This window comes from Anomalospiza imberbis, chromosome 15 (assembly GCF_031753505.1).
Source record: "Anomalospiza imberbis isolate Cuckoo-Finch-1a 21T00152 chromosome 15, ASM3175350v1, whole genome shotgun sequence".
Classification (NCBI taxonomy): Eukaryota; Metazoa; Chordata; class Aves; order Passeriformes; family Viduidae; genus Anomalospiza; species Anomalospiza imberbis.
The window spans coordinates 4,694,791-4,720,574 of NC_089695.1; the positions used below are offsets into that span (position 1 = coordinate 4,694,791).

Below are 25,784 nucleotides of genomic sequence, written 5' to 3' on the forward strand. Positions count from 1 at the left end.
TTCCTGGAGGTACCTTTGGGTGTTCTGAGTTCATGGGCTTTGGCTCCTACACTGAGAATTGCTCTGAGCTGTGCTCACAGCCACTTGTCTGCCTCTGTATCTGCAGCTGCTGAAGCCACACTCCTTTTCTCTCCTTTTCCCGCCCCCCTTTGCTTTTTTTTCCCCCTTACCACAACCCCACTCCAACAGACAGAGACAACTCCAGTTGTTTAGTCCCTTTATTGTCATTCCACAGGGAACTGCTACATCCTCTGCACAGGCTTAATCCCCAGGATGTCAAATCCTTTGGCCATGATGGTGGCAGTGGCTTCACACAGCAGCAGCCTCCACATGTTCACCTTCACAATCTGGCCTGGAAAACACAGACAGAGGAGCTGGAGTAGCTGCTCAGAACAGTACCTTCCCCAGGGGAAGCCCCTCCACCCAAAATCAGGCTCTGGACTGCCACATGGAATCCTTCCTGCTCTCCCCAAGCCAGGCAGACTGACCACCCCTCCTGCTTCCAGGTGCCTGGCTGCTCCCACCTCTACTCAACCTTCCTGCTCAGTCGTAACACAGGCTCTGCCAGTCTCTGTCAGTCCTCCCACATGGACACAGTAGTGTGACAACAGCCTTTCCAACACAGGGTAACACCCTGGAGATGGATGTAACCACAGGATGTGACACAGGCACACACACAGCACCCCACGGCCAACACTCACCAGTCTGCCTGTCCTTCTCAACGCAGTAGCAGCTGTCGTAGAACTCGGTGAAGGTGGTGGCCAGCTCATACAGGTAGTCACAGAGTGTGTGCAATAACAAGTCCTCCAGGATCTTCTGCAGGATCTCAGGAAACCTCAGGATGCACTTGCCCAATTTCCACTCCTTCTCATGGTCAAGGACAAGCACCTCCTCCCTGGCTGCCTTCTGCAGCATCTGCTCATCGATATTGGCCAGGCGAGCAATTGCCCTGGAATGGTCCAAACCAGAGTCTGCTTGTGAGGGTCCCACTGCCCCGCCTGCCCAGGGCCAGCCTGGTCACCTGGCTGGCCTGGCTCAGGGCTGATGGCCTCCCTTGCCCAGTCCTGGGTGACCAGGCCAAAGAGGACAGTCAGCCCTCGATCCAGGAGGGCACTGCAGAGGAACAGGGAGGGAATGGGCTCTAGGCACCTGCATCAGCAATGACAGCTGATGCTTCCAAGCAAACCGGGGCTCAGGGTACCAGAAAAACTGGGGTGTAGCAATACCTGAGCTGAGCAGCTGCTGGAACACAGATGCATCCTTTTCCAACCACCTAAATCCTCTGCTTACCAGGAACTCCCACAGTTCCCTCCCTGGGCTGTATGTCACACAGAGGAGCCGTTTCAGGTGGCACTGGACACATAGTGTGCAGTGACAAATAAAATCTTGTCTGTGGTGCATACCAGTGTAGCTGGCTTCTCTTACCAAACACCCCCAACAGCACTGATGTGACTGTCACCCCTTTGCCCACATGTCCCTTTGTGACACAGATGCAGAGAGCACCAGCACCAACTCCTGCAGCTGCCAGCACCCCACGCACCTGATCCGTGTGAAGGCATAGAGCAGATAGGCAGCTGTGTTCCCTCGGTCATCCAGCATCTTGTCAAAGGAGAACACGTAATCATTGAGTCTGTTGTGGGACAGATCTGCGTATTTAATGCATCCAAAAGCCACCGACGTCTGGGCAGCTTTCAGCTCTTCTGGCGTCAGGACCTGGTGCGAGTTCCAAACAGGCAACAGTCAAGAGGAAGAATGAAGCACAATGACAGCCCTGGCCTCTCAGCAGGGCTCAGGAGGAGAGCCCAGGCTGCTGAGGGGATTTACCCACCCGGTGCTCAGCTCACACACACCTCTCTGCTTCAGGGCACCAGACAACCGCACACCCACCCCTCACTTCTCCTGCAATCCACTGGCACCACAGCCCTGCCCAGGTTAGGGCTGACTCCCTCTTCTGACAGCCCACAGGACCTCTGTGCCCCACAACCTGACAGGTGTGATGTACTCTGCTCCTGCTTCTTACATGTACACTGAGCAAATGTTGGTCCTCCTACCCTTATGGAGCATTTTGGTCAATCCAAACACTTACAAACCCCTCTCTGCTGGAACAGTGGCAGCAGGGCAAAGCACTTTGTGCCTGACTCCTATGAGCCCTTTAGAGATTTTCAAGGTGGTTTTTTTTTTCCTTGCTTCCTCGTGTTCCTGTTTAAAAAGGGACTTTTCACTTTCACCCTACACTACCCTTCCCAATTCCACTGCCTCACACTGTGCTTGGACAGAGTTTGGTCCTTCTATCACATTCCATGTCCCACACTATCCAGTTCTCTGCAGGCAGCAAACCTGACAGAAATCTCATTAAGCAATGCAGAGTCCCCAAGTCTGTGAACACATCTGGGAAGTTCTCAGGAAAGACAAGCAATTTGTCACAACTACCTTGTCCCGTTCCTTGTCTTTCAGCTTGTCCATGGCTCGTTTCAGTCCTTCCTCCAGCAGGTCTATGAGACGCACTGTGTCCCCTGAACGAGTTTTGAACTTCTTCCTGAAAACACACAGCCAAAATGACCACCTGCATAAGAGGCAAAACACTTCCACCCTCTGCCTAGAGCCCAGCAAGCTTAGGAAAAAAAGCACATGGCAAATCCTTTTGTATTGAAGGAATTGCCATCACATGGACAGCTCCAAAACGAAGAGAGCACCCACAGCATGGTCAGCAGGAATGGCCAGGAAGGATTCAACAGTCAGAACTGTCCAGTTCCAGACATTAAGCCGCACACAATCCCAGTACCAGACTTTTCCCAACTTTTGTTTCATCTACCATGAAGGAGGTAGAAAGTAATGAAAATCATGGCCTTTACCACTGCCATCTCCCAGTACCACATGAGCTTCTGCCAGCCAATCCAAGTGCCCCTTGCCAAATGCCAGGCAGCAGGAGCCAAGCTTGAGAGGGACTGTGACCACAGCAGCAGTGACTGTGTGGATCAAGGACAATGACACAGAACACAATAACACAGTTACAGGTAACAGCACAGGTCTCTGATCGTGCCCCTTTTTGGGGTTTTCTTGGTGTGCCACATACACACTTGTCAATAAATGAGAGCAAGTCTCCTGCATTCACCCAAACTTTCTCTCCAAGGTACAGACAGAGGAAAAAGTACACCCAGACACTTACTTGTCTTCTCCCAGCACCACTCCAAAGGCAGCATGGGCCACTCTGGTGACTTTGGGATCATACCAGCCAATCATCTGTCCAGCTGCAAACACTGTTTGGAGATGCACAGACTGCAAGGAAATAAAACACCAACAAATGGTTCTCAATCCACTCCTCCAGGTGCAGTTTCTTCATAGCTTTATCCTAGTCACAACGATGCTCTCACAGTAAGACTTAAAGTGTTTCCAGTTCCACAGCCAAATTCTGCTTTGAGAAGTTCAACCTTTCCAAGAGTTTTCCAACTCTACAGAAGCCACAACTGGCAAATTCTCATCACTGCTCAGATAAGGAGTAAATATACCAATCACACTAAAGACCCTGTGGTGTTCTACCTGTGCTACTGTTGCATCCATCACTTCACACACGTTGTGCTGACCAGCACCACCAGTTACAGCAGAGGGTGCTGAACTCACCTGGCCACTATCAACAACGTAGATGAGGATGTCACCCTTCTCTTCACACAGCCTGTGCTTCAGAGCAGCCAGGTCCGATGTGTCATACGTGTAACCTCCGTCCGATTTCATGATCGTCAGCGGCACAGGGAAACCCGGGACGAACACGACCTTCCGGCCATCATCAACCTGGACAAATCCTGACAAAGCAATGAAAAACATTCTGTGTTGAATCACACCAGGGAGGTTCTGGGCCAGCAGCAACACCTCCCTTCCCTGATGCTAACAGGAAGAAAAGGCCACACTCACATAATCAAAAATATGAAAAGGCCTACATGAGAACTCTGTTGTCAACACAAGTCCCGTTCTGTACAGCACTTCCAGAACTAAGCAGATCTGCACAAATGTGGCCTTACCTGGAAAGACCTAACTTAAAAACTCCCATCACTTGCATCCAGATCTGCCCATACAGCCACAAACCCATCACAAAATACGGCATTAAAGGCAACACTCTACAGAGGCATGATGAGGACTCTGCACAGAGTCTTTCTGAGGTGAGACTGTCAGAACATTTCAGATGGTGAGACTCAGAAATGCAAAATCCAGACAGGAACACATAAAACCAGAGACTTTTTATGCTGCATTTGGCTTCTTGCCAGTTTCAAAGTCAACATGATCCAAAAATCCCACAGTCTTCACAGGGATTTCTCAAAGTTCCCATACAGTCACAACACTAAGACTGGGAAGTCTGTCATATATTACTCCTTGACTGTTTACTCAGAATACAATAAATTCCAGTAGTACCCTGTGCTACTGCCTACAAATGTCACAGACAAATTGCTTTTGATGTCAGCAAGAAAGATTCAGGCTTTCTGGAATGAGGAAAAGCCACAAAATACCCTCTTAGGAAATGTGGCTGAGAAAAAAGCAAACGTGGGGAAGATGCAACTTGAAAAGCATCAGCCCTAATCCCTGCTGAGCAGGACTGAGGCTACCATGCTCATCCTCACAGCTGCAGAACTTCTGACCCGAGATCAATAGCCTCACCTTTATCTTCAAATTCTTTCACAATGTCTTTCATCATCTCATGGTAGAAGGATTCCCCTCTCTCTATGAGTGTGATGTCCAAACAGTTGTAGATTTTCTGGAATTCTTGAGGGAAACAGAACATAATACTTACATTAAAGGCACACAGTGGGAACCAGTAGCATGTTTAGCAGTGGGTACAGCAGGGCCGAAAAAGCATTATCCATTTTTTGGTCAAGGCATCAGACTAGGACTCAGGAGACAAAAGATTTAGCTGAAAGTCTCCACTTAAGACAGCCCAGTACTTTGGTTGTACTGCCTTTTTGCTTTTAGCTTCTCTTAGCAGTGTGGCAGTGATTTTCAAGGGAAAACAGAAGGGTGTGCTCAGACATAAAGTGAGGAAAGCCACACTGTTCTACAGCTGAGACATGATTCCAGATGTGGCGAAGTCACCTCTGCGTGACACGTCACAGATGAGATTCCAGGCTTTAATGAAGTCCGGGTTTTTGCTCTGCAGCAGCACCACGCATTGGTAAGCTCGCTTCTTAAATTCCTCCTCTGTGTCAAACCTCTGCTTGGATTCCTGCAGGGAAAGACATGGAAAAGCACTGCTTTCTCCCTTGCAACAAACCACCACTCCTAACAGGCTCTCCAAGTATGCTCATCTCAAGACAGAAAAGCTGTGTGCTTACAAAGGCCTTTGATCATGCCCCATACAGACAGTTCAATAGCAGATATCACAATTCATCACCCCATGGCTGGTTATCACAATAATCTATTAACAGTGACTTAATTATTTCATTTCTCCAAAACCACGCTGCAATTTGTAAAGCTTCTCAATCTGCTTTGCTACACATACCTTGTAAAAAGCTTGGAGATCCCCAATGGGAGGAGAAACACTTAAGTAATCCGGAAATTTGTCCTGGAGGTGAGCAATGAGCATTCCAAACTGGGTGCCCCAATCTCCTAAATGGTTCAACCTTGGAGCAGTTGAAGAGGACAATAATAATCATCTCTTAAACACATGCTTTAAGATACACACATTTTTAAAATATATATTCTAAAAGAAACACACATAATACCAGAAAGTCAGCCCAGGCAAGTTCCCCAATTTCAGTCACTGAAGCTGCTGCCCACCTTGATTCCTAACCTTGCTACATTTGTTCAGCTTAGTATCTACTACCCCTAAAGGGTATTTGCTATGTGCTTATAAACTCAGATCAATACAGAGCAGAACAGAGAGACAGGGACTGTACAAACAGCCCAGCAAGCCCACCACACCCAGCCACTGAGCCTCACCTCAGAACATCATAACCCACGAACTCGAAGAGCCGGCACATGCTCTCCCCGATGATGGTAGAGCGCAGATGGCCAACGTGCATCTCCTTTGCAATGTTGGGGGAGGAAAAATCCACCACCACCTTGGGCACAGAACCAAAGGAACACATGAATAAAAGGCCATTACCACACCTTGTGTGTTTGATCTGGGTTTTGTTAGGGGGAGCAGTGGGAACAAGAATCACCTCTGCTGAGCCTCAGCAGGAACATGAGAGTGAGCGTTGCTGCAGCGCAGCTGAGAGTCAGCGATCACTCCCAGCCTGACCTGGGCACGCCCCACCCCCAGGGAGCCCCATCCCTCAGCCACCAGAGACCACAGCGAGTACAAGTTACCTACCCCATGGCCCCTGGTTCCTGTGCCACATCCCACATACTCTGCTCTAACAACCTGCTGACATGGACATCTGTTCAGCACATCCCTTCAGGGGGGAATTTCAAAGATACTGCAGTCCAGAACATCTCCCCTTTAGCAAGATGGCTGTGTGCTTACTGCTGTACCTTTTTCCTTTTGCCAATAGCTGGTGGTTGAACTCCATTGATCAATAAACTGCTCAGCTGCTTCGACACAAAATCCTTTCTCAAGTGGACATTGATAAAACCTTTGCAGGAAAAAACCAGCAGTGAGTGCTGGGGCTGCAGAAGTGCCTCAGACCATTTTTTGTTCCCTTCCCCCCTGGATTTCTGTTTTCATGCATCAAGCACAAGAGTACATGAAGTCAGCTTGACAAAATATTTTTCAGTCACAGGACAACAAAGTTGTCACTTGGAGACAATTTCTGTTCCCAGATTAGAAGAATCTGTTCACATCACTATAGCCTTTACTGCAGGAGTCAGATGCTGCAAGCTACACCATTGACATAACTCCTTTTTGTACACTGTGTCACTCAACAATCAATTTATAGAAACAATTTTTGGTGAGAAAATAAATAATTTGGTTTCCAGAATGCAAAACCAAATCCTGCTTTATCTTTTTTTAAAAAAATTAATATCCTAAAACATATAGTTTCATCTGGGATAATTTACGCTCATGGTATGACACTGTCTTACTTCTCCTGCTTCACAGAGCCAGTGAATAAGCCCTAGCCCTAAAAGGGCTGTGCCATGGGATTTTTGTGTTTATGCTGAAGCCCTAAGGAATAGGAGCCCTTTTATTTTTCCCTGGGTTCCTGGGACAAAACAAATGCAGCAATTAATAACCTCAATGCTACTCCAGCTTCTCAGTTCTGAGAGGACAGGGTCTCCTCACCATGCAAGCAACAGCAAGAAGGGCTGTCCATTTTTGCTGTGATTTCATGATTCTGGCTTGATTCCCATCACCAATATTGAAAGAGGAAAAGCTGCTCCCTTAAGGATCAGTGGAAAAATTGCTAATTAAAGGGCTCATGATCATACCTGCCAATTCTAATACAGAAGTAGATTTTCTGCTGCTGCACAAGTCTGAGTGCTACAAAGCTCACCAAGATAGAAGAAGCTAATTCACCATGAAACTGCAGTTTTAAAGCACAAAACAGCAGAACTCAGTTTCTCTCCCAAAATATAACTGCCCTTTATGCGTTGAGATATACAAAGTATGTAAAATGAAACTATCTTACCAGGACCAGCAATTTCGACCTTCTCAATGCATTCATTGGCAGGAATATTTTTTACTATTTTCTCCGCGATTTCTCGTGGGCTAACCTTCTGTTCCCTGGTTTTGAGCAGTATCTGGAACACAACAAAGATCAAGTAAAATTCAGTCCTCTGAAGCATTCCAGAGAGCAAAACAGAGCACAGATACTGAAGCACTGAAACATCCTCATGGTCCTTCAGCTTCGTAATTCAGAGATACACACAAAGAGAAACATCTCTAGCAAATTTTACAGATTAGATCAGTTCTCCACAGCACAAGCCTGACTGGATCCAACATGTTCACCTCCTGCTCAGAGCAGCCCCTATGACAGAAGAAAATCTCCCAGACTATTTTTCAAAACCTGCTAAGTGGTTTGGCAAATTCGTATTTTTCTAAGCTAGTAAAAGGGACAAACCCTTTAAAAATCAACATAGCTGGCACAGTCCTTCAGTGCTTCACAATCTTGTTGATCAGTCTCATGGGTGTCCTCAGCTCTGCCAGCATTCACATTTGAAGCTCTGAACTGTGCCTCCAGCAGATGCTGAGTGTGGTTGCAGAGCAGGTCTGTTTGTTTATGATTAAACACAACCAAAGCAAACTGCCTTCAGTCCTGTCTTAGTCTCGAGCTTAATAAATAAATAAGTGAATAGATTAATAAGTGAATAAATAAATAAAATCCAACAACCCAAGCAAACAAAGATAATCCCAGCACTACTCAATTTTCTTCAAAGAGCATCAGTAAAACTGCTGTTAAAGTAGCTCTCCTTTTCCCTTGGAGACATGAGCGGCCTACTGTGACGAACTCAAAGAACAGGACACAAGTTTACATACAATGATAGTATCAGAGTGGTCTGAGTTGGAACAGACCTTTGAAGATCACCTAGTCCAACTACACAACCTCCCTGTCCATTCCCAAAGCATCTTCTCACATAGCTTTTTGCAAATCTTACAACAACACCCTTTAGGAGGATTGTGTCAGCTAGCCCAACCCATCCCTTGCAAAACACTACATTCACACTTGTATAAAATTACCACAAGTATTTGTTTCTGAGCACATGATTTTCCAGTATTATTGTGATGTGTTTGAAAACAAGTCCACTGAGGCCACAGAGATAATGTACCTTTTTGTCAACTCAGAATTTACACTCACTGCTTGTATTTGCTAATTTACAGTCTGCTCTAAAATGTATTTCTACTAAAGTTACAATTTTCTGTTTAACCGGTCATACACAGGATTCTTACAAGATAGTAAAGGCTTAAGAAGGGCAAGAAAAGCAAACCTCAGTATCTTTAGTGTTACTCAAAGTGTAAACTACAGGAAAAATAAATGCAAACCCAGATTATGGGCACATTACACCAGATTACAGGCGTGTTATGTGAACCATTCCAGAAATGGTCACCACACTCCTGTTGGAGCTTCTGGCTGAAATCCCAAGCATTAATATGCTAATGAGCTCCCAGGAAAACAACAGGCATTTGTGAGGGTCCTTTCCACATCAGCGCGCCTGCAGGGAGAGGCTGCTGCCTGGCACGTACCAGTGCTGCCCCAGTCAGGACACTTCCCACTCTGCTGGCAGTCCCAGTGACCCTGACCCGTGCTCCAGCTCTGCCCAGGGGACACCCTGGGAAGACCTGCACCACAGCCAAGCCCCTGAAACAGGCTGACAGACAGTCCCCAACCTGCTGCTCTCATCCCCTGGCTCTGCCATGCTGACACACTGCCTGTGTGAGCATGGCCAAACTCCAGCCCAGTGCACAGCCTGCCTGCCCAGGGATCAAACTCCACAGCCAAGCCCAGCACTAGGAAGCCTTCTTCACCACCACAGCTGACAACCTGGAACTCGAAACCCCGGCTGGAAGGGGACCGTTCAGACACCACGTTATGTGAACCACGTCGGTGCTGGGAAGCCTGGACTGCTCGAGAATCCCAACCGCGACTTAATTGGGGTAATGCGGCGGTCAGAGAAGTGGCAGCGCCCTGAATCCCTGTCAGTGCAGTCACCCAGGGCAGCAGCACAGTGACAATATGCTAATGAGACCGAGGGGAGACACGGGATCTGGGAGGGCAGTTCTGGCTGGCACTGCAGCCCAAAGCCTGCTGCCTGGCACGTATCGTACCCCTGCTGCCCCAGTCACGCTCATTGCAGGGGGACAACCTGGGACAGCAGAGTTCCACGAGTGGCAGTGCAAGTTCAGTGTCAAAACTGCCAGTCTAATGGGTTAATAAAGGTGAGTTGACAATAGGAGGTGTAAAAAAAAGGTGTTGTTTCTGTTTAGATTGCCAAATAAAAGATCTGTAATTTCAAAGTCACCCAATTACAAAGTCTACTTAGTCACCCACAGGCATCAATGCACTGAAAGTTAGGGCGCTTCAGCACCTAAGCTAGAACACACTACCTTCCTTCTCCCACACCTCCTGGATTTACTACAGCACAGTCCCAGCCCACTGAGCAGGCTGAGCAACTGTTCACGTGTCTCTGATTCTGTTTGGGTCCTCTTTGGTCAAACTCCCTGTACCGAGGGAACTTACAAGAGATGTTAAACAAAGGACTGAGCCAGAGGAGTATGAAGGGCAGTGCCCGAGCAGCAATCCACACCTGGCTGGGCTCTGAGAAGGTTTCCTGAGCACGCCCAGGCCTGACAATGCTCAGTGCCTTCTGGCTGGAGCTCAGAGAGGGCAGTTTGGGATGTAAGACACAGGGATCCAAACCCAACAGAGCACACAGGGCAGAACCTGAGCCCCTTTGCTCTGCCATGTGTGTCTGTGAGCAGGAGGAAACCACAGCACCCACAGCAATGGGAAGTGTGAGCCAAGAGGGGAAACTGGAGATGCCCCTTTGTCACCTGCCTGTGAGAAGGGGGTATGTGCACACAAATGTGTGGGGATATTACACTTTCCTGTAACTAAAGAGCAGTTAGAAATATGCAGGTGTTTCTCAACATTTTGCAATTCTCCAGAATTGTGATTTATTGTTTTGCTGTTTTCAGTTCCAAACATACAACTCACTAATTGGTAGTTAATTGCACATCATTAGTAAATCGATGCAGCACTTAAATCCTGATTTGATTTAGATCCCACGAACCAAGCAGTTTTTCTGTGCCACACACATTAACTCTCTCATACCAGGCACCTGAACAGAGCTTTAAAGGCCAGCTCTGTAAAGGCCAACGCTTCCCTTAAAATGCCATTCAAACTCACTCAATTCTCAGCACAGATGCTTGCAGCAAGCCCAGAACAAGTTCCACACTGCAACTCCCACTGTGCTGTCTATCCCTCAGCTTCCAACAGACAACATCCCCGTTGTTGCTTCTTTATTGAGATTGTTTACATCATTTACCTGTGATATGCCCATGGCACTGTTACACTGGTAGTCCCCAAATTTGGGCTGCTGACTTGGTGTCACCACCAGAGGAGGGTTTTCTAAGTCTGGGTAGGCAGCCTGAATGGCAGCTCCAAAGATCTCCTGGAGACAACTGTTGATATTAATCATGCTTTTGGTTGATTTACTTCTTTCCTCTTGAAGGCTCTAAAAAAGAAAACCAAAATCCAGAAGGCTAAATTCACAACATCTGAGGAACTGTTACATGCCGCTTTTCTCCTTGACTGCCTGGCACAGCACAGCTGACAGATATGGCTGACACCTCCAGGCACAGGAGCAATGTATACAACATAAAAATCACATGATTCTCCTGCAGAACCTCCCAGCACAAACCTTCCCCTGACTGCAGGCCTGCATTACTTCTCACACCTGTGCTGATGAGCCTGGGACAGCCCTCAGCTGGCCACCTGATTGAAAACTGCCCCAGACATGACCATGTGGGCTCACTGACCTACTGACATCTTCCATAAAACAGGTTTCTGTTTAAGGAACCAAGAAATATCTGATGTGCTGCCAATTAAGGTGTCAGAATGCAGAGCAAGCATGCTGTCACACATCAGAGCTGTAACAAACTCACACCATTTATTTAGCTTGTTCTAATGACAACAAAAACCACAAGGTACAGCAATGATTTTTTATTCTCTTACCTTCTTAAGGAAGTTTAACCGGTACTTGAGTTTTGCGTTTTCGTCTCGCAGCCCTTCCAAACTTGGGGAGACTCCCAAGCACCCAGAGTTCTTCAGACGCTCAATTTCCGCAGTTAACAACTTGATCTCGTTTTCCTGAAAAGAAAATTGAGTCGTCACACAGTAATTCCTGGAGAGGGGACAGGAGGCGAGGAGCTGCAAGATCTCAGGCACAGTGCTAGTTTGCCTTGTAAAGGTAACAGCAGGGAGATGTAAGCTGAATACTTCCAAAGAATTAGTATTTGAAGATTGTTTCTACTTGTGTGAAAAACAGGGATTCTGAAACACTCTTTAAAAAAGGCAGTGAGAAAATAGTCTCACTATTATCAAGACAGCAGTACAAGAAAGACAACAGGATATGCTAATGAAGTATTCCCAAATAAGCACTTTCTCCAGCTTTTTTAAGAAAGATATCAAATGTTTTGACTCAAAATTCTCAAAAGCCTCCTTTAGCCTGTTTCACCATCTCACAGGCCAGTTTCAGAGGAGAAAACCACGACTACTACACAACCCCAGCCATCTCAAACCCCACACCTAGAGACAAGAATGCCAGAAGTAATGTGCTGCTCCACAGAGGCATTTCTGCAGGGTGCACTCACTTCCACCTGGCCACACAACCTTTCCTGCTCTGTCCAGGAAGGAAATGTATGTCACCTCCCTTAAAAATAACACAAGGCATTCAGGAGCACTTGGGAATTTTAGGAGGGCCTTTATGTTCCAAACACACTTCCTTGTGTCCCACCAGACTTCACAGCTCCAACTCAGATAAATTTGTCAGCAGCAAAATGGTTCAAAGCTGCTGCAAGGAGCAGGAATCTTCCTCACCTCACACCCTAAAGAAACCAAACAGCTGAAGTTTCATCTCTGTTGTCCATCTCTTGTCCTCCCCATAATAGGCTTCATGCCCTGAGCCACAAAGCTGGCTCTGACACAGAATCCTGGAGGCTACTGAAGGTTTGAAGGACTTGGTGCTGCTATGGAGGGAGCAGTGAGCACTGCCCACCCTGGCTTGTCACCCCCTTGGCTCCCTCATCCAGGCTCTCCTCTGCCAGCACTTCCACAGCAGGACACAGCTCAGGCTATTATTGTAGGCCACCAAACCTTATCAAAAAGGGCTCATTTACTTTGTTGCTCTTCAAACAATCAGACTATTTAATTAGGAAAAAAACTGGGCCATTGAATCTCTTGGTCTTGTATGTCCACCTGAGCAGCAGCTCCCAGGAATGCCGCTGTAACTAACTGCACATGCTCAAAAACCTAAGCTGAGGCAAAACAATCTTAAGATTGGCCTATTTGTGGGCCAAGCTGAAAATCAGTACTTTTGAGGTCATTCTTCAGTTGTGCTTCAGTTTTTGGCATATTTCTGTTATAACCTCAAGGTCTCCTCTGCTACAGAGGAGAACACAATGCTGCTTCCTGCAGTTTGAATGTGAAGAAACAGGACTTTGAGAAAAAAACCCAAACCTGTATCAAATCCTCTGGTTTGCCATTTACACAACTAAAATCACTGAACAGCACAGCTGTACCTTCTAAGCAACTCACTTCAAATAGTCCCATTTCAGCTTTTCTTTTCAAAACCCAAGGCAGGTGTCCCAAAAATCAGTTTTTCTCTCATTTACATTCATATACAAACCTTCCCCCATAAGCAACAGCAAATAGATTTGTTTATTTTCAACTTTTCTTCCTGGCCTGATTTGGTAGCATTTCACATAATTTATAGACCCATTTGTAAAATGTTCTGTACTTCAAGTTAAAAAATAGCACAAGAGATTTCACTGTGTTTCCACAGCTGTGTCACTGTAAGTTTCAGTGCCATTATTGCTATAAACACCAGAGCAGTGACATACATAACTCATCCCCCCAAGCCTAGAATATGCTTTAAACATGAGTGCAAAGGTATCTTCAACCCCTAATACCATATAATCTGTAAATTCTGTGTCCACACAGAATTATATTCCCTTTAGTGAAGTCACCAGCTTCAGGACAGGCCTCCAAGACCCCAGGGAGAGTTCTGCATCGAAGGCAAACATTCTCCAGAACCAGAAAATCACGTTCTGCTTTCAAAGCTAAAATCCCTGCATGTCCAAGACAACAAGCAGCTCACAAGTATTCCTCCTGCATTAAAAGATTCCCCCCAAGCTATAACTGGGATATTTCAGTACCACTGACAAGCTTTACTGAAGAGGAATAGAGATGGATTTTCCTACATAATCACAAACACCTCTGGCCACCCAAGGGAAGACTCACAGGAGGTGAGATGACCAGTAACCTACTGGAGCTTCTTTCCATACTGTTACACTACAAGTGAGGACAAGGAAAGAGGTTTATCCATGTGCATGGTCAGAAGCCAGAACCACAGTGCCCAGGAATCACTGACCCCTGGGCTGACATCTGGCCCAAAGAGCTCTTTTACAGGGTGTCTGTAATCACTTGCATTTGGCCAGGAGATAAAAACCTGCCACAGTTCAGCAAGGCTCATCTACTTTTTTCCCATGACTGCATCAAACCAGCAAATTCACAGCCCTGGCACCTGGAGGTATTTGGGATGGCCCCATTTCAGATGTGACCAAGCCCAGACTGCCACATTTGTCTCTCCTGTTTAGCGCTCCTCTTCTTCAGAAATTTCCAGCAGTAGTCCTTATGCTGTTACTCAAGTGGGAACTGAGAGCAAAAGGCTTCACCATGGTGGCCCAGCTGCCTACCCCAGTGCTGCTGCTGCCATTTCAGTCTCTCTTTTATTGTGCTCATCAACAGCTTATACAGATGATGAAATGAAGTTTTCATTCAAAAGGACCCAGCAGAAAAGCCTGAACTCAGCAATGCTTACACTGGGTTCCAGAACTGATGGGGCGGAGATCCCAGCAGCTGGGCTGGGACAGCCACACAGCTGAGTACAGCTTTCATCTCCAGACTGGCAATGGGGGCACCCCTGTTCTGGGAACACCACTCACCATTCTCCTCTCTCTGGTGACCAGTAACAGGAAAATGAAATGAAGCTGTGTCAGGGGAAGTTCAGACTGGTTCAGAAAGGTTCTTCACTGGGAGGGTGCTGGTGCACTGAAACAGGCTCTCCTGGGAAGTGGTTGTGGCACCAAACCTGTCAGGGTTCAAGGAGCATCTGGAATATGCTCTTAACAATATGGTTTAGTTTCAGGTAGTCCTGTGAGGAATGGAGAGGTGGACTTGATGATCCATCCACTTGATGGTCCCTTCCAACTTGAGGTATGCTATGAGTCTGTGACCCCCACATCCATAACCATGTTGATGAGCTAGCCTGGAAAAAAGGTCTTCAGATATTTACATCAGAAATGCCTGTTGCCACAGAGCCCTGTGGTAATCTAGCAAAGATTTGTGAATGCTAGATGTTTTTGAAAGGATATTATGAATGCTACATTCTTCCTAAAAAACAAACCACTCTACAAAACTACAGCTAAGCCTTGTAACAACTCCTCTCTCATGGTACCATCCAAGTGAGGAAGGGAGACAATGCCAATACATCTCTGATAGAAAAGATGTGAGACTGAGAAAAGGAAGGAAGAAGCTGCTGTTCAGGTCACAAGTGTCACCTCCTGGTTTATTCTACCTGCACTGTCTAGCACAACTTGTCAGTAAAGGGTCATACCTGATGACCACCTCATGAGGAGCTGTGGGAATTACGTGAGGCCATGCTGACATCTCCAAGGGCTTTTTGCTCAGCTGAATACAAGAAATCTTCCCCTCACCTGTGAATACAAAAAAACTACAGCTTTTTCAAAGGACTAAAATCATCCTCACATTCTGTCTTCCAAGAACCTACTTGAGCACGTGGGTAACATGAAACTTGCACAGGCTTCTGTCTCTGGGCTTTAATATGACAGAACTTTTCTCCATCAAAAGAAAAAAAATCATACAGGAGAGAAAACAGCCTGAGAGAGCATGGCAAAGGGAGCAGAATACCTCTCCTCCTTCCCCTCTTTGCCTCCTGTTCAGTTTTACCTCTACTCCTACTCTGCCAAGCCCTGCTGAGCCAGCTGAGCACACACTGCTTGCTCTTTGTTGGGTTATTTTCCTGTAGGCTGGATCCCCACAGGCTCCAGGGCATGCTGCAGCTGGAAACAGGGAGCGTGTGGCTTGGGAGTGACAGGCAGAGTGAGGCTCAGTAATTCTGCATGGCCTCCTGCAGCCTCCTGGAGTTGGAGCTGAACACTCCTGCTCCCTCCTGCTCTGCTCCCAGTGCCTGGAATCTGCTTATGGACTACAGACCAAACAGCAGTGACAGCAAAGGGAGAGCCACCTTGCCAGAATACCTGAGATGTCCTTCCTCTCCTAGCAGCAACAGAGGAGAAAGAGAAAATCAAAGGCAAGAAGGAGTTGCACAGATTCAACCGCCAGATTTATCATCTCAGCGTCTGTTGTATATTTAAGTTGTGAGCAGGAAACACACCCAAAAGTTGCTCAAGAGCACACAAGTATGGCAGGCAAAAACCAAAGTCCAGAAGCTCCCAGCTGGCTGCTCCTGAGGCAATGGACAAGGCATGAGAAGTGACCCTGGAGGAGTCAAAGCTTTCCTGAAGCTGCCTCTGCACTCTATTGTCAGCACCCGTCACTGACTAGGCCAGGCCTGGCAGTTCCAGTTTTTATTACTATCGTCACTGAAAAGGCGGAGGGTTGTCACCATCTCTTCCCAAACCTGAACAGCTCGTGGCTGCAGCACAGCTGCTCGAGGAGGCGCATCCCTCCCTGGCTGCCCAGGGCTCCCGGGCCGCCCCAGCCCCGCCGGGCGAGCCCTGCCCGGCCAGAGCACGCCACAGCACGGGAACGGGCGGTGACACCAGGCCGTGCGGGGCCGGTTCCGCTGACTGCCATGGGAAGCTCTTTCGGAACGCTCCCGCGATCCCGCCCTCACGCCCAGGGTGGGAGACGGGGCAGCAATGGAGCGCTGCCCTCAGTCCCGGCAGAGACGGGAGCAGCCCAGGGAGCGCTTCAGCGCTGCCCGCTCTCCGCCTTCCCTTCCCAGGCAGACCCGCCCGGGGCTCCGGGCTCTGCGCGGGCTTCGGTACCGGGGAGCGCTCCCGGGGCTCGCCCGCCACCTGCGCCCCGCGGAGCGCCGCGGCTGTCCCGGTCGGGGCCGTCCCGGTCCGTGCGGTGCCGTGCCCAGCTGTCCCGTCCCGTCCCGTCCCGCCCGGCCCGGCCCCGCACCTGCCGCGCCAGCCTCGCCGCGGACTGCGCCACGCGCGCCTCCATCCTCGGGCGGCCGGAACCGGGAGCGGCGCCGCGGGAAGCGGAAGGCGGCCGGAGCGGCGCGGCCGCGGCCGCAGCGCCCCCGGGCGGCGGGGAGGACGCCGGCGGGCGGCACGGCGGGCCGGGAGCGCCGTCCTGGGAACGGGGAACATCGACAGCCGCGGCGTGAGGGGAACGGCAGTGGGAACGGGGAGCGGCACCCCCACAGCCTCCCGAAGCCCCGCATTCCGTGTCACCACCAGCACTTTGAAACGTGCCCCACCCCAGCACGTGGGTACAAAGTGGGCACAGGGAGTGTTCAGGCAGGGAGGAAAACCAGCGAGCACCCGAGGGAGCGGCCGGAGCTGGGCCAGGGAGGTTCAGGCCGGAGATCAGGGAGAGGCTCTTCCCCCAGAGGGTGCTGGGCTCTCCCCAGGCTCCCCAGGGAACGGGCACGGCCCCAGAGCTCCAGGAGCCTTTGGACAGCGCTGCCAGGGATGCACAGGGCGGGATTGTTGGGGTGTCTGCGCAGGGACAGGGCCTGCCCTGGGTGATCCTTGTGTGTCCCTTCCAGCTCAGCATATTCCATGATTATATGAAATGTGTCCATTACAGCATCTCTTGTGACAAGATGTGAAAAGCTATATGCCAGCTATAAGCTGGCAACACAAAAGAACCCCAGTTTAGGTACCAGGGGATGAGAAGATTCACTCAAGACAAAAAGCAAGAAGGCAGGTTTGTCCAGAAAGGTCACTTTATTGGAAAAACCTAAAATGGACTTTAAACCTGCAGCCCTCCTCCCACAGCAGTGGTTTCAATGGGCTCCCCATGTTACCTTAACAGACCCATTACAGACATGAGCTGTAGTACAAACGTTAAAAGTGCAAGTATTCTGAACTTCACACCTACTTTTATGACCTGGCAGGAAACACAAATGCTTCACAGCTCACAGAGAATTCGTTCACAGCACTTGGGAGTCCCAGCTGGCTCCCAGCATTCCCCACAGGATACAAAATACATCACTCAGAGGAGAGTCCGATGCAGAACATCATAGAAGGTAGGGGTGAGGTTCCTTCAAATTTATTTTATTGCAGTAAAACCTCTAAAAGGTAGAGCTGTACAAAAAGTCTAAACAGCATTATTTAAGAATAACAGCACCTTACGCTGCATTTGTTCTTATTTAAAATTCTATTTCCCAAAAATACATTCCTAAATATACAAACTATACAATCCTGTCACTTTAATGCTGGTTTCTGTGATGATATAATTTTAACCTAAAAATCTTCAAAACATCCACATACTGACAAAAGCTCTAATATACAAATGCCTTGGTACCTTCATAATACCACATAAATAACTTCAAAAGCCAATCTGCATTTGTAGAATTGTCCAGAAAGCAAATACTTTATGGTGATCACACATCGTCCGCAGAGAGCGTTGGGATGTTTATTCTTGGCCGTGTGAAAAACGCCATTTTCTCTCTGAAAGAAGATGATCAGTTGTTAATGCAACAGAAATCCTGCCAGAAATGTCCATCAACCACATGAGAATTTATCCCACCAGCTGTCCCCACGGGGAGCAGATGTACATCCTCTCACAACCTACACTTTTTATTTACTTATCAGACACGAGTTAAAGCCACAATACTGACCTTACCAAAAGCCATTTCAGTAGGGCTCAGGGCTTTTTCTTTTCTGGGTCTGTTACATGGGAAGCAAAGGGCTGCTTCTGTGTTAAAGAATTTGTTGCCAGGTGGGGAATGACTTGGAGAATACTGGTTCCTTTGATCATGTGCAGTGCTGCAACTGATTTCCCTGAGTCAGACCTTATACTTGGATATGAAAATACAGAAGTTCTTATTTAAGCAGAACAGTTAACTACTTCTGCAGAGATCAGCTTTCCTCATCAGCATCTCAGTCATCCACAGAAAAATCATGGTAGTAGTCAATTTTTCCTCCCCTGTACCTATGATTACCTGAATGACTGCACTTCCAGAGGCTCCTTTCGACTCTGCCCTCGCAGCCTGTGGACATCCTTGGCAGCAGCTCTCATCATTTTATCAGCCTTCAGCTCACACTTGTGTTCTGGATTTTGCACCTACATGAATAAAGGAGACTTGTTTGTGTTTCCAGGAGGAATTCTCTTATCCTAACTGACCTCCAAACACAGCAGTATTTCAGCTGCAGGTCTGAGGGGTCTGGAACCTGCTGACTCTGGAAAACACAAGCCACAGAAGCTAAACTGAAGCTTGACAACTAACCATTCTAAGGGAGACAGTTTTATGTAAGGTGTCCTTCCAGCCTGTGGCAAGACTAATGACTTCTGTCAGTACTCTCTTTGTATCTTCTTGATAGATCTTTTAAAGCAGAAGATCAGCACACACAGCACCCCAAAGAGCACCTCACACCAACTGCCTCCTACACCTGGTGCCAGCATAGCTTGGTCTCTGCCTGGTGCCAGCAGAGGTGCTGAGAAATCCCAGAAGCTGAGAAGGAGCCCTGTGCAAGGGGGAGGGTGTGATGTAGAGTAAGGTAAGTGCCAACCACCACACACCACACCTCCTGCAGACTGGGGGGACACGCTTGGCAGAACAGATGGCATTTGTGACTTCTTGTATTCACACCTCTGCTAGGGCAGCAAATCTCTGTGCTGGTGAACGCAAGGGCTCAGGACTAACAGCTTGATAGAGCCGTATGAGGCACACAAGAGTGACTAACAGTGCTCAGGCTTCATTTACTGACTGTCCGAAGCCCCCTGTTTCCACAATTTCTCCATTTCTCCACGGAGTGGAACAAAACCCCAAGGCAGGTATGACTCACTCGTTTCTCCACAAGCCTCAGCAGCAGTCGAAACCTCTCATCATCCTTCACCCACTGTGGCAACTCTTTTTCACCCTGACTTTGAGCTTGTTCCAGCTGTTCCTTCAGTTCCCTCAGCACTGAGATCTCCTGAACCAGCTGGTCGTGCCAGGTTTTTGAAGCCTGCAGGTCCAGCTCCAGGTCCAGTGAGGTGCGGATCAGGCGCTCTGTACCGAAGGACTTGATTGAAGGCTGGAAGAGAAGGGGTGCGTGAACACACTGAGGAGAACTGTCCCAACCACTCCACCCAGAAAGTGCCAAATGCATCGTGAGACCCATCTTTCTAATGCTTTTCTTCAAACTATTGATCCTGCTTTCCGGTCTGTCTTGAGACAGATAACACAAACTCAAAGAATTCTTACAGATAACTGTTTTCATTTCTGTGCTTCTGCTCAAGTTCTCCCTTGGCAGCGTCTCCAAATCGAAAAGTCTTGCTTGCACACCTTCCTCCTAAGTTTAATGTTTCATCTTCAGATGAATCCACAGTGCTGCAGAAAAACCTGTGATTCCTTTTTCCAGTAACATATTGCCTTCTGCTAGTTTCAAACACAAGCTGTCCCAAGAAAACCATCTCCTTAGGAGTTCAGTGTCAGTATCCTGGGGGAATTTTAGTGATTCCATCACAATGGGCACAGGGGTTTATTGTGTGCCATGACATCACTACAACAGGGTCACCTGAGCATCTGAGACATCGTTCTCATCTTCTTTTCCAGCTCCTCAAATTTATTATAAATACTTAAGACTCTCACAACAATAAACACAGCAAAACTGTTTGTGCTACTTCTCTGACAAGATGGAAAATACCAGGAACCATTTTCCTAAATTAAATGCTTTAATTGAGTTCTAACTTAAACGTTCCTGTCATAATCTGATATTTCAAAGAATCCTTGAGAGACTTCTCGCACACAAAGAAAAGCTTGTGAATGAAAGCATGTGGCAACTGATTTATGTTTGCAAATTTTTCTTTCCAAACAGTTTTATGATTTTTGCATGTGTCTGTGTTAGAGGAAAATAAAAGTGGTGATGTTCTTACCCGTTTCACTCTGACACTTCGTCTCTCCATTGCATTCCGAACGAAGGGGGGCTTTTTGGATAGCGTGGAACTGTCACTATCACTGCGATTCAGCTGAAAAGGAAGGTGAAAACCACAAATCCTTCATGAAAGAAATAGAAGCAGTGCATACACACACTGTCACCGAGACCAGAGGCTGTAAGCAGAACTATGAAGTTTTGTGAAAGGCAGACAGCTGTCATCCCATCTGAGTACACAACATGCACTGGCACAGCCAGATCCTGCCACAGGCCTTGAACTTTGTCCCTTTTTGGGAATAGGCTGTGAGCAAAGGAGACACTAAGTTAGGCTATGATATGGGACTCTGCCCCACTGCTCTTCTCCTGTGCAAGTAACCAGGCTGGGCAAAACAGCCCAGAAAAATAAGCTGTAAGTAGTAGTAAAAACAATACTCTTTCCTAGCATATGTAAAACATGGGACTATTTTATTAGAGATTTCTGCTTTCTCTGATCTGTATTTTTCTATAACTTGTATTTTAACCTAGTGGTGGAAGAGGCAAGTTGAACTGAAAGCTCCCTCCCTGGGTTTATGAGCTGAAGACTTGCCATGTTACAAACAGCCTGCATTGTTTGGTGGTTGTCTGTAAACCCTTACAAAGAGCTCAGCTCAAGCTGGGCTTAATTTTATTCCCTTCTCTTGTCCCTTCTCAAAGCTGAGGAAGGAGGGGAACAGGCACTCGGATCTGCACGTACTGGGACACAGCACCTGTACCACTCCAGCAGAATGAGTAAGGTTTGTTCCTCTGGAAGCACCTGCTTCTGAACCAGGGAGAACCTACACAGCAAGTCTGGCCCAGCTGTATTAAGGGCTTGCCCACTTGGGACAGGTCATGTGTCATAAAAGACAGTGCTTGCTTGCTTGTTTGCCAATTCCACTTAAAAGACAAGATATTTATGGTTTATTCTGATCTTCATTTCAGGAAATAATTGTAAACAAACAATTCAAAGCAGGGGAAGTGACATCTGACCCAACACATGGCCTGTTCAGTTACCTTCACGCAAAGCACACTGGTGACTTTCAGGTTTCCACAGTTTTTTTGCTGATATTATCAAGTACCTACCTTTCCATTTCTATCAAGGATTTATGTTCACCTCATCTGAAGTCAGGTGGACAGAGCTAACTGAGTTAGCACAGAACACTTCAAGCAGCAGGAAACTGTTTAATATGCAGCTTATTCATCACTGCCCTACAGCAGCCCTTCTAGGTAGGTTTGGGCATCTCAACAAGCTGCATGTGCCACAAATGTTTGTGTGTGCACATATATATCTGATAAATTTGTGCTTAATGCTGCTAGTTCCAAGGCAAGATACTGTCCAGGAGGTGAGGACAGAGCAACTTCTGAAGTCAAGAGGGGGAGAGAAGAAAGCACTGTCGGGTTTCTGTGAGAAATAGAGACTGAGTGAAGTCAAGCACTTAGAAAACTCAGGGTTTCATTCTCCTTACCCGACACACGTACTGACTCTGCGGTCCTGGGGAAAATGTTTTTGAGCGGATGATGGTGCTACCCCTGACAAACTGAGTTTGGGGTGGATTTGCTGCTCTTTTGTCTTTTGGACGAACTACAGTCGAGGACTGTGCAAGGCTCTCTGTGTTGGTCTCTTTATCCACCTGCAAGACACACAGTGCAGTGTAAATGCCAGCTTTCCATGGGCCCAGGACACCCCCCAGGGCTGTGTGACAGCCCTGTGCCATGTCTGTGCTTGCTGCATTCAAACCCAGAAATTCTTAAGCCCTTCTCATGCAGCGTGCCCTGACGGTTCACTCCTGGAGCTCTGCTGCATTGCTCCCTAAGGGCTCTGCATCCACTGACTGCTGTACAACACAATTGATTCCAATGGGCTTTGCCTGTGGACCCACACATCACTGTGACTTGGCAATCCCACAGAAAGCAAGTATGATTTCAAAGATTATTACTTTTATTATTATTTTACTTGTTGTGCCACCTGCAGCAAAGATCCAAAGATGCACAGAGAGAGCTGTGTACAGCACACCCCTGTTTGACTACAGCTGCATTCGGAACTAAACAAGGTCAAAAACACTGTCACATTAATGAAAACAGTTTTCATAAGCAGCAACAAGAAGGCATGAAATGGTACTGTGGGACAAAAACTGTGGGACAAAATGGTCACACAGAGTTATTGACAAAGATTTCAGGTATATAAACATTTAATCATCAACGGTGAACTTTCAAATAACTGCTCTAGCCTTGCTCAGCTCAGCAACAACCCAGTCAGCTGAGCAATGGAAGCTTAAATCATCTTTCTGTTCAAAAGGCCCTTGACTGTACCTTCACTGCTATCTCTGTGTGCAGCTGGGAATTCAGACTTTCTTCTGTATCCCACAGCGATTTTCCAGCACAGAATTCTTCCTCCTCCTCTGCTTCATTTTCACTGATCTCATCCTGTTCTTCCAGGTCAGGAACCTCTTCATCTTGCCTGAAAAGAACAGCTTTGTTATTGAACTGGCCTGTTGTGGACAATACTCTGGTGCTGGAGCAGGAGGTACCTCCTGTAAGCTGCTGGACAGAAACACGTCCCCAAGGCAGCCAGGTGTACCTGACAGGCCCTGCAGTCACTGAGAATACACAAACACAGACTTAGAAAGGAGAGAAGCTGCACCAGAAGACCACATTACTGCCAAAAACTTCATCCTGATCTGGCTTCAAAAGAAGCAAGATGAGGGTTCAGCCATGTGGTCTGAGTTTAAGGCAAATGCATCTTGAGCTCTCAGGATGCCATTAAATCTTAGTTAAAAAGTGTTACTGGACAAAATTGAAGCATTGTTTTAACACCCTTTTCAGCTCCCTTGAACTCACAGCAGGCTTCTCCATCAATCCCATTGGTCAGGCTTGCTTTCTATTTCAAATGTTGGACTTCTCTAAGGAAATCTGGATCTGAACCATATAAAGAACAGCCACATTAAAATTCAAGCAAAGCCTTGCACCAGAGAGTGGAGTTTTCAGGGCATCCATAGAAGACTGTACAAATAACAAAATTAGCATAGTGCTACTGACAATTTTCAACATTTATCAGTTTTGTTCTCATTTTCTAAGCACATCCTCCAGAATAGAAGAAACAGCATTTTTCATCAAAACAACAAAATTAGCTTCCCACAGTTCAGTATAATCTGCTTCTTCCTCTGCACCCAAATGCTCTGATCACTCCACAAGAAGAAGATGGTGGGATGGCACCTACCATCTCTCTCCACTAGTTAAAGTGCTTCTGCTTTCCTCCAGTTTCTTCTCCACAGCTTCCAGTTCAACAGCTGTCTGCTCTAAGAGTGCTGAGACTGAGTCCTAAGGAGAGAAGGAGGCTTTTTGTGAAGAAAGGAGTCTCTCAGAGACTGCAGAGTGCCCAGCCTCTGTGGTGAGAACAGCCCCAGAGCAGCCCCCAGCCCCACTGCACACAGAGCTCTGTGCAGCCCTGTGAGCACAGCTGGCCCAGCTCCCCCAGCACGTGCAGGTGTGCCGCTCCAGGCTGAGCACCTTCTGTGCCCTGCATGTGCAAACTTCGTCTTGACTTGCCCAGCAAGTTCATGGCAGCACTGCAGGAAGGATGGAGCTCACACATCACTTACACATCCCTCAGCTTCCTGAGCAGAGATTTCAGTAAGTGTTTAGCCCAGGACAAGGGCATATCTGGAATCAGTAAGTTAATTATTTTGCTGCACTTAACAACACATTCAAGTTGTAAATATAAACACAGCAGCCTTCTCTATAGTAACAGCCACACAAACCCTCTTGCTAGTCCTGTTTAGAAGAGATTTGTTCAATTTAAGCAGCCGTTCTTACTGTTTTTTCAGTGCAGGGTACTTCAGAGTGGCTGTTTCCTTGTTTACTTTTCCTGTTTTGCTTCTGCTGGTATTTATAACTAAGGAGGTTATACCAACGGGTTGATTTCTCTCCGGATCTACATATTTCAGCGAGGCTAATTTGTGCTCCACCCTATTGAGAGCAAAAACATAGTTTTAGTGTAATACTAAAATGAACAACTACCACACCAGTCAGAAAAAATAAGAGAGAGAACCCAGGGCTGCTTAATTTTGACAAATTCAACAAAAACTGCCTGTTTATCCCATTTCAACACCACTGGTAATGCTTTATGTTTAATTATTTTTAGCATTGCCAAGGGCTTCCAATGTAAGTAGCAAATGTTTCACTGTAACAAGAATCCAGAAGTAGAAACAGTGCTCCTGCAGGAGGGAGAAGTTACAGCCAGAGCTTCAAAGAGAAAGAGAAAGGACCAGGAGAGGATGACTGCCTTTCAAGAAATTTGCAAGGCTGACAAAAATCACCGCCCAAACCCAGATGTTTTAGCTTTGTATATTCCATTTCTCTTCATCTGCATTGTCACCATTTAATACATTACATTTAGCACAAAACCTGATGTATCCAAAACCAAAGTAATTGGTTCTCAATTGCAATATCAAAATGTTTCCAAAAGGAAGAAAACTAGTTAGAGTTTGACATCAGATCATGAAGGAGAAATATCTAGTGGTCTGACAAGGTAGTTCTGTAACAAAACATTTATCTCATAATTGTTTTTCCTGATGGAAATTGTCATTGCAAAGAACGCTGTGGGGGAGAGACCACATAGCTAAAGATTATCAGGAAGGCTTTCACAGAAATTGCCATACCTCAAGAGTGTAATATCGTGTCTAATTAAAAAGAGAAAACAAACACAGAGTTATTAAAATAGAGCTGGATACTCACCAAACATTCTTCAAGGTGAGACTTATCTACAGTGCAAACATCGACTCTTAAAGTCTTCTGGCGTAAGGCCGGGTAGGAGATGGAAACCCAAAATACTTCATTGTACACGAGATTGTCTGCAGCTTCCAGCGGCCTGGTGCGGAACAAACAGCTCGTGCTCTCCGAGCAGGGCAGCACGGCCACGCGGATGTTCCTGTGGGAACAGCACTGCACTCAGCACTGCCCTGCAGTGTGCAGCTCTCCCACAAATCCCCCAGTGAAAGTCAACCTGAGCACTGGGGACACTGCTGTCCTTTCCTATTCTCTG

General features: G+C 47.1%; 3 protein-coding genes and 1 long non-coding RNA gene across 11 annotated transcripts in view; 1 reads left to right on the forward strand and 3 right to left on the reverse strand.

Annotated features, from left to right (window-relative positions):
- LOC137482946 (rho GTPase-activating protein 7-like) overlaps window positions 1–1,400 on the forward strand; it is a 52,197-nt gene extending 50,797 nt beyond the window's left edge. For all 5 annotated transcript variants that reach the window (XM_068205615.1, XM_068205609.1, XM_068205610.1 and 2 more), the window contains one exon: window positions 236–1,400. The gene's annotated coding sequence lies outside the window, so the exon portion shown is untranslated. The remainder of the gene's footprint in view (window positions 1–235) is intronic.
- RARS1 (arginyl-tRNA synthetase 1) lies at window positions 205–16,959 on the reverse strand. Of its 3 annotated transcripts, XM_068205618.1 has the most exons (16): window positions 16,815–16,911; window positions 15,259–15,358; window positions 11,598–11,732; window positions 10,909–11,097; window positions 7,554–7,665; window positions 6,460–6,560; window positions 5,923–6,044; window positions 5,483–5,603; window positions 5,077–5,206; window positions 4,645–4,749; window positions 3,619–3,797; window positions 3,167–3,276; window positions 2,431–2,536; window positions 1,541–1,713; window positions 702–949; window positions 205–352 (listed from the first exon to the last, which is right to left on the reverse strand). In XM_068205618.1, the coding sequence occupies exons 4-16, from the start codon at window positions 11,059–11,061 to the stop codon at window positions 243–245; spliced, it is 1,770 nt and encodes a 589-aa protein (XP_068061719.1). In that variant the 5' UTR covers window positions 11,062–11,097; window positions 11,598–11,732; window positions 15,259–15,358; window positions 16,815–16,911; the 3' UTR covers window positions 205–242. The 3 variants fall into 3 exon arrangements, with proteins under 3 accessions (XP_068061719.1, XP_068061717.1, XP_068061718.1); XM_068205616.1 differs by lacking the exon at window positions 15,259–15,358 and having other exon boundaries at window positions 16,815–16,959; XM_068205617.1 differs by lacking the exons at window positions 15,259–15,358; window positions 16,815–16,911 and adding an exon at window positions 14,318–14,340.
- Window positions 3,344–3,614, reverse strand: LOC137482948 (uncharacterized). The gene is made up of 2 exons (XR_011004283.1): window positions 3,516–3,614; window positions 3,344–3,484 (listed from the first exon to the last, which is right to left on the reverse strand). It is a non-coding gene; the product is annotated as an uncharacterized lncRNA (long non-coding RNA).
- Window positions 16,960–17,571: 612 nt separating the features above from the next.
- The window catches only part of WWC1 (WW and C2 domain containing 1), a 67,576-nt gene continuing 59,363 nt past the window's right edge, over window positions 17,572–25,784 (reverse strand). For both annotated transcript variants that reach the window (XM_068205642.1, XM_068205641.1), the window contains exons 15-23: window positions 25,478–25,670; window positions 24,557–24,709; window positions 23,961–24,061; window positions 23,054–23,201; window positions 22,210–22,374; window positions 20,727–20,819; window positions 19,655–19,885; window positions 18,811–18,932; window positions 17,572–18,316 (exon numbers count right to left, since the gene is read on the reverse strand). In XM_068205642.1, coding sequence (XP_068061743.1) covers window positions 18,250–18,316; window positions 18,811–18,932; window positions 19,655–19,885; window positions 20,727–20,819; window positions 22,210–22,374; window positions 23,054–23,201; window positions 23,961–24,061; window positions 24,557–24,709; window positions 25,478–25,670 — 1,273 coding nt within the window. In that variant the 3' untranslated portion in view covers window positions 17,572–18,249. The remainder of the gene's footprint in view (window positions 18,317–18,810; window positions 18,933–19,654; window positions 19,886–20,726; window positions 20,820–22,209; window positions 22,375–23,053; window positions 23,202–23,960; window positions 24,062–24,556; window positions 24,710–25,477; window positions 25,671–25,784) is intronic.

Coding starts and splice junctions, on each gene's coding strand:
- RARS1 (XM_068205616.1), bottom strand. CDS start 16,859: ATGGAGGCGCGCGTGGCGCAGTCCGCGGCGAGGCTGGCGCGGCAG. Junction 6,561..7,553: donor GGTCGAAATTGCTGGTCCTG/GTAAGATAGTTT, acceptor TTTCCTGCAAAG/GTTTTATCAATGTCCACTTG. Junction 6,045..6,459: donor CTATTGGCAAAAGGAAAAAG/GTACAGCAGTAA, acceptor TCTGTGCCCAAG/GTGGTGGTGGATTTTTCCTC.